Below are 8,994 nucleotides of genomic sequence, written 5' to 3'. Positions count from 1 at the left end.
ATTCACACACTCACTCATGAATTCACACACTCATGTATTCACACCCTCACTCATGTATTCACACACTCACTCATGCATTCTCACACTCACTTATCGGTTCCTATCACCAGTACTCACTGAATGTTCACAAAGTGACCAAAAAGATATTTAATTTCCAGCACTGTTGTTTTCTGTTCTAAAACTTGTTCTACTCAAGACTACGCATGCCCCTTTAGACATCCAGGTCTAAGAATCCTAAGTAAACTGAAGGAATTCAATCTCAGGGCATTCAGAAGGACACCGGGGGAGTGGCAGACGCTGGAGGGTCGTGTCAGGATGGGTCCACTAGCAGCACTCTGCTCACTGAGATGAGAGGGTGCCTTCCTCCAAGGCTACTGAGGGCTTGTATGGCTCCGTCTTCCATTGCTGCGGATACAAAACCTATCCCTGTGGTCTGAGACCCTAGGAAACTTCTTGGAAGGGACAAGAGGTTGAATATTTAGAGATAGTCAATATGTAATACTTGTATGAAGCTGAAATGTCCCCATTTTCTAAATAATGTGAGTTCATTAGGATTTTACTTAAAGTTGCAAACATTAAAACTGAAAACACTTTGTCCTTGGTATTCTCTAAGAGACACTCAAGTTCACCTTCCATTGTTTTAATTACTGCTGACCATCACAGTGAAGACCCATCTCTGTAACTGCTTTTTGTATATACTGCAATTTTTTACATTTTAAAATGAAAGGAGGGGAAAAGTCAAAGGAATACCATTTCATGAAACACTATGATTAAGTGGAATTAAAACTCCGGTGTTGGTAAGTGGAACTTCCCTGGAATACCATCGCATCCATTCATCTATCTGGGGTCTCCAGCTCTTTCCAAGCTAAGGGAGTGGCCATGATGTCCCTCAGAGCTTAAATAACTTTCTCTTCTCGTCCTCTGATTTAAATAACCAGGCATCAAGTGAAGTTATGTCAGAGACATACATTTGGTCCTCTACTCAAATATTCTCTGATAGATTCACATATCTGTATTATAGATCATTTCTCAGAGAGGCAGGAAAGTGAACAGGCACAGACAGTGAATAAGAGAAAAACTATGCAAACAAAGGAAAGATAAACTTTAAAATATGGAAAAACAGATGCATGTGAAGGAGAAATTTCTGGAAGGTATTATCTATCTGATCCACATTGTCTCTCAGCCTCTCTCTATACAGGTTTTTTAAAGCATGAAGCCCCAAGTGCTCCCCCTCTCCCCTCCCATTCCTCCTGCGTCAGAGCCATCTGGCTTTGGGACGAACTGGAGGATCAACAGTACACAGTGCTGTACAGCAAATATGACAGCTATAGTAGTGTACAAAGCTCATCTACATATTTCATTCAGCAGAGAATCATCAATCTTGTCTAGTGAGTAAAATGAAGATTCACATGTCTTGAGAATTAGCAAATAAATGAAACCAAAGCAATTTCTAAAGAAAAGAAATTGTCCTGTCGTGTGGTCCCCGTTTACCTTGGCATTTTTAGTTGCCTACAAGTTATGCCAGCATATACATCTGAAATATAGGTCTGCATATCGTCCATCTGAAATATAGGTCTGCACATCGTCTTTTTGTTATTGGACATGATCATGAAAAGTGTTGTCTCTGCTTCTCACCTTCTGTTGAACCCGTGAAAATGTCAACAAGAGCAACAACTAGATAAAAAGTCATAGTGAGCCAAGGCTGCACACACATGGACACACTGACATCGTGAGCAAGTGCTGGGGGTGTTTCCTAGTGAGAACATGCCAGGCTGATGGTTCCACGCTCTCACATTTTCTTAATCAATTTCCACAATCTCAGTTAATTTTAATGATAATCCATAGACTTCCCTTGGTGCACTATACTAACTATGAGGTTCAATGAAAGTGAAAGTATCTCCTTCGTATCTCATTTATGAAAGTAGCCAAGCCTCCCAAATAGATCTAAAAGCTGGATCTTAGAATAAAATAAATAAAAACACTGCTAATTTGTACCTATTGTGGTGGACTGCAGTATTTTGGTAATACATTTAAAACTGAAAAATAATCCCATGCCCTTGACTTTTTTTGTGGGCAATGTTCAGGTTATTCTTATCACTCTGAGAACTGTGGCCCAGAGTGCACTCTGAGTGTTTAAAGGAAGCACCAGGGAAGATAAGTAAAACTGGCCAGAGTGCTATTTCTTTGAAAGGTAACTGGCCAGCATGCAAGTCTCTGTCCTTCCCCAGGGAGACAAGCCAGGTAGACAGTACACATCTTTTCCCCGGTTCTGGTAATGGCACAGGGGGAAGGGGAGCTTGAGGGAGGAGCATCTATTTCCCTGTTGAGCTGATTCTCTGTGGTTCTCCGGCTGGTCACCCTGTGTAATTGCCCTCCAACAACCTGAAAGGCGCCCTAACTTCCCACTGAAGTTGCAATCCAGCCAATGGGGCCAATACACACTACAGATTTACAATGGCTCTCTGACTTTCAATACAGCTATTTTGTGAAATTACCACATTTAAAATTCTCAAGGTCTCATATCTCCAAATACATGAAGACTCAAGATGGCTGTCAATCAGATTCATGAGGAGGGTCAGCTGGGCTATAACTGTGCTTACAACACTGAGGTCAGCATACCTCAGTGTTTGCAAAATGACTTACATGATAATAGTTTACAGTGATGGGTTCAGTTAGAAACTGGGGTATGTTTTGCCTTTAAAAGGCAAGAAGTAAAAATGTAGGTGAAGAATAGTGTTGAAAAATGGAAAAAAATGAAACAGAAAAGGGAACTTGCAATCATCTGGTTACAGATATCTGTACACTTACATATTGTGATATCTATATACAAAAAAAAACACTATTTAGTCTTAAAAAGCAAAAGTAAACAAAAAGAATCCCTGTCACTTGTCACATACGGGTGAAGCTTAAGGGTTTCATGTTAAGTGGAATAAGCCTGGAATTGGGTGATAAATACCATATGGCTTCACTTATACGTGGAATCCATAAAATATCAATGTTTTTTCCAGTAGAATGGCAATTATCAGAAGATGAGGTGGGGTTGGAGTATGGAAAGAGGAGACGGTGGTCACTGGGTATGAAATTGTAGTTAGATGCAGAGAGTAGATTCTGGCTCCCCATGTTGTGAGCAACAATGTTCTCTTGTATTTCAAAAGAGCTAAGATATCGTGTTTTAGATAATCTGACCACAAAATTTGTTAAATATTTGGTGTGGTGAATACATCAACTAGCCATATTTAATCATTCCACAATGAAGCATCTTTTTGTAGCCTGTAAGCTTATACAGTTAGTATTCACTAGTTAGAAATAAAATTTAGAGGGTTATATGGAAAGATAGCATCATCAGTTTAGTGACAATAGACAGGCAACACGAAGCACCTCTTTTCAAAGGAGGTCAAAACCCCCATACTTAACGGGCTGGACAAGCAATAATGATGACAGACAAGGAGAAAGCGCAGCTATTCTTAGCATGTCTCTTTTACTTATGAAGCTAATGTACAAAATAACATATGGAATAGGTGTCATCATGCGCTTCCTTTTGAAGATAAGTCATTACTGGAGAAATGGCTCGGAGGTAAAGATATCTGCTACCAAGCCCAATGACCCAAGTTTGATCTTTAAAACTCACATAACATAAGAAGAGAACCAACTGCCACAAGGGATCCGTCCTCTAACTGCCACAAGAAGAGCATGGCATAGATGCACACACACGCGCGTGTGCACACATATACACACACATACACAAATACACATGCACACACAAATGCACACAAACACTAAGCAAATAAAGGTAAAGACTATTAAATATAAGTTAACTCATATGTGCAATAATATTGTTAGGACTTCTCGTTTATGTATGCTTTTCTATTTTTTATGGAGGCACTTCAGTCTGAGTGTTACCCATGGTTACCTCTTAAATGTTATCCCCTCAAAGATTCATATCACCAACAGCATTCATAAGCTACAACATGACTTCATCAGTTTGTAATGTCACCAACGTCTGGAAGTAAAGGTGATCTTATATACTCATGCATCTCAATTTTCAGACATAATTATGTGATTCAAAACAGAATTAGCCTTTACTTTTAAAATATCATTAATGTATCATCTTGGGTGTATTAATAACTAGATTCTGTAAGTAAGGAGGAGGGCAAAATGCATTTTAATCACCTCAAATGTCTTAATTAACTCCTATTGCTAATGATGCAACAATTAAGGTGTAAATGTGTCTGCTCGATTTCTCCTAGGTCCTACCACTGAGCGGAACTGAAGCATAAAGCAAGCGAGTGGGAGAATTTGAATCTTGTGAGAAAAATAAATAAATAAAACTCAAGTGTCGGGCACTCTGTGGCCTGTTTTGCTCACACATGCCTGTTTCCTTGCAATCACTGTCCCTGTCTCTCCGTGAACATCCAGGACATGATGACATGATGGTAACAAACACTCCCGGAAAAGGCTTAATGAAGTCAAAACACCAAGGGCGAATCAAACTTCCATGCACTGATAGCCTCCTTAAGCTCAGAGCTCCCAATGAAGAAGTTTGAACAATGCCTGCTGGTCCACCTGGACCTGATGAAGATCAAATAGAGAAATCAGGGTGGAAAGGCTAATCACACTGCACTTTTTTCCTGTGAGATGGTCTCTCTTTTAAAAATGTCTGACTCCAAGAAGTGGAGTCGGTTTGCCCTTCTCTTGAATCAGAGTCAGACTAGATTTGCTTTAGACCAGAGAATGCAGCAGATGTGAAATCATGTCATTTCCAAGGTTGAGCCTTATAGATTAGTAATGCTCATGTGCTTCCTCCTCAAAACCAGATGCGACAGTGCTGGAAGCACAAGACGGGGGAGGAGAACTGGGGTGTCAGTGAGTATCTCCAGACTGAACCCCAATCAACACCAAGAACAAGTCAAATGGCAAAGTTATCCAGGATGCTCTTACAAGGCCAAACCTTTGGATTACAGTTTTAGGTAATTCTTTGTGTGCAAAAACACTCACTAGCTGACCTCAGTCAATACACAGACTCCTGTGACATAATAAGTTATAGCGACTGTTTAAATCACTAGGAATTTAGAAAGCAAAAGATTTTCTAATCCTTCCTAGAGAACTGTGTTAAAACCAGCCCCTGCTTCAAAAGACTGTGAAACATCAAGACATGCTAGCAGAAGATTGAGAGGAAATTTCCAACACAATGGTAAAGACCATGGACCCTGAAGCCAGATTGAGTTAGAATCCTGATATACCCTGAGGAGAGACTGGCTGTGTTCCAATTTCACATTGCATAATGTAGAGATAACAGCATTGCTCAAATTACTAATATGTTACAAAGACTAAATATCATAGCCTCTCTGTGTGTAAGGCATTTAGAAGAGTGGCTGGCACAGACTAACGGCTCAGTAAATGTTCCCACTCACTATTATTGTTTATTCTCTACTCTGTTCTCATCCTGTGAGCTGCCTGCTCAGAGCCATGAGACGACCCTACTCTTGGGAGACAGAGATAGACAGGCAAGGGAGAGCCTTGAAATGCTGCCTGTTGGATTCTGCCCTAGAGGAGGTGGCTTTCTATCAGGGCACAGGAACTTGGGAGTGATGCCTAACAACTCCCAGGGTCTTCACATTAGGAGTCAGAGTGAAGGCTCAGGTTGTGGGGCATCCACAATAAAAAGAACTGAGAACCAAACTCTACCTCTTCATCTGGGCATTTAAATCCATTCTTTGAGGCCTTATGACCGATTTCTGTTAGGTAAGGGTAGCAAGCTTAGATTTGGAGTACAGCTCAGTGTTTTAGAATATTTGCATCATATGCGTGAGGGTCAGAGTTCAATCCTTAGCACCTTAAAAAATGAGCACCAAGCTTTTTATGTATGGAGTATAGTCATGTAAAGTTCTTTCATGCAACAACATGCTAGCATATCATTCATGTGAACTCTTTCTAACCACTACTTTCCATCTCAGTGGAATAATCAGGTAATGACACAAATCATATCTATAAGTGTATATACGTGTATATGTATATACAAACATATATGTATATGTATCACAACAAAACTAATCTTAAATACATTAGTAATGTTGGTTAACTTGGGGGATTTTGATTTTTTGAAGGAAAGTGGGAAATGGCTTTTGTTAAAATAAATACTTCTTTTTTTTTTTTTTTTGGTCTTTCGAGACAGGGTTTCACTGTAGTTTTAGGGCCTGTCCTAGAACGAGCTCTTATAGACCAGGCTGGCCTCAAACTCACAGAGATCTGCCTGCCTCTGCCTCCTGACTGAAGACATGCACCACCACCGCCGGGCAGAATACTATATTTTTAATGAAGCATAAGGCTTGAATTCCTTTCCTCTCAGATTATAATGACTATAATAGCATTATATGCCCTAGACTTTTAACTCTGTTCAGTGGTCATAAAGAGCCTATTTCTATGTACTGCAAAATTAATGCTCAAAGAAATGAGTATATAGTAACTCTCAAAGCTTTTGAAATACAGTGTTCCACTGAAGCTCCACACATCGTCTCACTGGGCTCACTACTGAAGATGACTCCTATGTCATACCTCTCGTGGATTTTACTCATCACAGACACAATGATGTCAACCATGCCATGGCCTTTGGGCACAGCTCCAACTGTTTTTCAGGGCAGCATAAGTAGGTTCATTAACTCATGCACAGTCAGAAGTTCTGGAAGAGTATGGCCATACCTCTCATTAAAGTAGCTCCTCTTTTTCAAGTAACTTGTAAGCTTGAAGTGGAGAAATCCCCCTTTTCATTTTGTGATTGCTAATCATGCCTTAAATGCAACTCTCAGAGATGCAAAGTCACTGCATAATAAATAAGGTACCAACTAAATACTAAGAAATTTAAATTAGTAGTGTAATAACAGTTCACATTCTGGGTTCCTTCAGAAATGCTATAGTGCCATAAATATTATTTAGCTCAATGTAAGACGGATTTGGTAGTTTAGATACAAACAAGGGACGCTAGGCTCCATCATTTTCCCGTCTCCACTCACCCACTGCCTCTTTCATGACTGTTGAATCCCTCGCTGCTGAGTTTCCCTGCCAGATCTCTGCTACACCTTTCCCCACTAAGTTCTAGGATGTCATTCTTAATATTCTGCACTTTAGACTTCATCAACCTAGTCAAAGAACTTGAGTCATTTCCACCAAGAAAAATAAGGGAGCAGGAGAAAGAAGCCTATTGGTGGCATTTGTATGTCTATGATACTGTGTCACTGTGTGATTTTAAACAAAAGTTTGAAACTATGTACAATTTCAGCAGCATTATAGAGCTAGCTGCAGGGAACATGTCTGAATCCACTATGTAACTGAAGCCACTAAGAATTAATATGGAAAAAATTAACTCATACGAAACAGAAGCTTAAGTATGAAGAATACAAGAGTTGAGCTGACAGGTTCACCTGTAAGTTTCTGCCCTAGTAAGTAGCTACTTTATTTGCATCTGTGTTCCATAAACTGAGCTCGGCATAGTTTAAATAAATGTAAAAATGTTTGCTTAATAAGCTGTATAACATCTCTAATTACTAAAACAAACTCAAGTAGATTCTGTGACATTTTACCACCATACTCTTTAAGAAATGGAACTAGCTATAACTTGATTAGTAAGTAACAAATTATGAAGAAAATCATTTGGTTAAAATGTCCTCTGCATTTCTCAGACAGAATGTCACGGCTTTCTCTAAGCGCGTCCTACAAATTCTAAATCTTGGGCTTACTTCAGTTTGCATTAAATATTCCTAAGTAGCATTAAGGGGATTGCTTAAGCAAAAATAAAAGTCAAGTGCACCCGTGTTAACAAGAGCACGCCTAGAAAAGCAAGCACCGTGTCTACCTGGCAAGGTTGCTTCATCTTAATGGCTGTGACGTGGTACCGATAGCAGCACAGCTCACAGGTCCAGGAGCCCCTCTCGCTGATCCACTTCAGAAGACACAGCTGGTGTGTGTACCGCACAGACCCGTCGCATCGGCAGGGGTTTAGCAACTCACCCTGGAAAGAAAACAGCTCACTGTGAATATTCCTGTTCCTGCCTCCACTTAAAAACCCTAAGCTCTCTTTCTTTCCCTTCTAAACGGTTTGCCCAGATGGATACGAGCATCAAGCTCTATCCCAGAAAACCAAATTAAATTTTTATATGTCTGATGGGAATGATACTAAAGTCTTAAAAAAAAAAAACCTATTTCCGAGATAGTGCTTAGAGTCATGACATAAGTGTTCCACTGACATACAAAATGTCTGCAAGACATAGCCCCCAATACCCTTGGGAGAAAGCTCTACTATTAAATCTCTTTAATAACTTTTAAGTGGATGGTCAGATGCATTTCCTCTGCAGTTATTCTTAATCATCGCTGGAGAAGAAATGCATGGCAGAAAGCAGCTCACAGTAGCATCATGCTTTTACTTTTTCTAAATGCAGCATCATAAATATTGACTCGGGACATTATATTTCTGAAAACCTGCATATTCTTATGCAACTTCCTTACTTTTAAAGACATCAAACCTGGTGTTTTCACACACTTTGGAAGGGCAATACATTATCTTTTCCCCTGTTTGATAATTTTCATGAGAGTTTGCATGTGCCTCTTCTCATGGTGTTTATAATTTTCGAAATGTGTTTCTAGCAATGCATCAAGTACATCAACTGGCTTTTCTTTTAAAGTGCTTCTTTCTGCAGAACTGTAGCGCCTTTAGCATTAATAATTTGCAGTAATTTTTTGCAATAATTAATAATTTGGTATTGTAGCATGAATTATTCCTCCCTCCCTCCCCTCGTTTGTAGTCTAAGACTATGCCCTCTGGACACATTAATAAAAAAAAAAACAGACTTTGCTTTTGCATCCTATAGATTTGATTCTACTTGCAAACTAAAATACTTTGAGTAATTCACAGGAAACGCTTAATGATGTTACCATTATAGCACCTGAAGCGTAACCGAATGCAAAATCAAGTAGAGGGAAAAAGTATAGGTTAAATTTACTTCT

The 8,994-nt window shown here is 39.5% G+C and overlaps 1 protein-coding gene across 1 annotated transcript in view; it reads right to left on the bottom strand.

Annotated features, from left to right (window-relative positions):
- Positions 1 to 8,994, bottom strand: part of March11 (membrane associated ring-CH-type finger 11) — a 91,068-nt gene that overhangs the window by 81,135 nt on the left and 939 nt on the right. The window contains exon 2 of the mRNA XM_005356657.3: positions 7,847 to 8,002. Coding sequence (XP_005356714.1) covers positions 7,847 to 8,002 — 156 coding nt within the window. The remainder of the gene's footprint in view (positions 1 to 7,846; positions 8,003 to 8,994) is intronic.

This window comes from Microtus ochrogaster, chromosome 19 (genome assembly GCF_000317375.1).
Source record: "Microtus ochrogaster isolate Prairie Vole_2 chromosome 19, MicOch1.0, whole genome shotgun sequence".
NCBI classification, from domain to species: Eukaryota; Metazoa; Chordata; class Mammalia; order Rodentia; family Cricetidae; genus Microtus; species Microtus ochrogaster.
The sequence above is the reverse complement of the archived record's forward strand: the minus strand, read 5'-3'. Positions and strand labels throughout refer to the sequence as shown.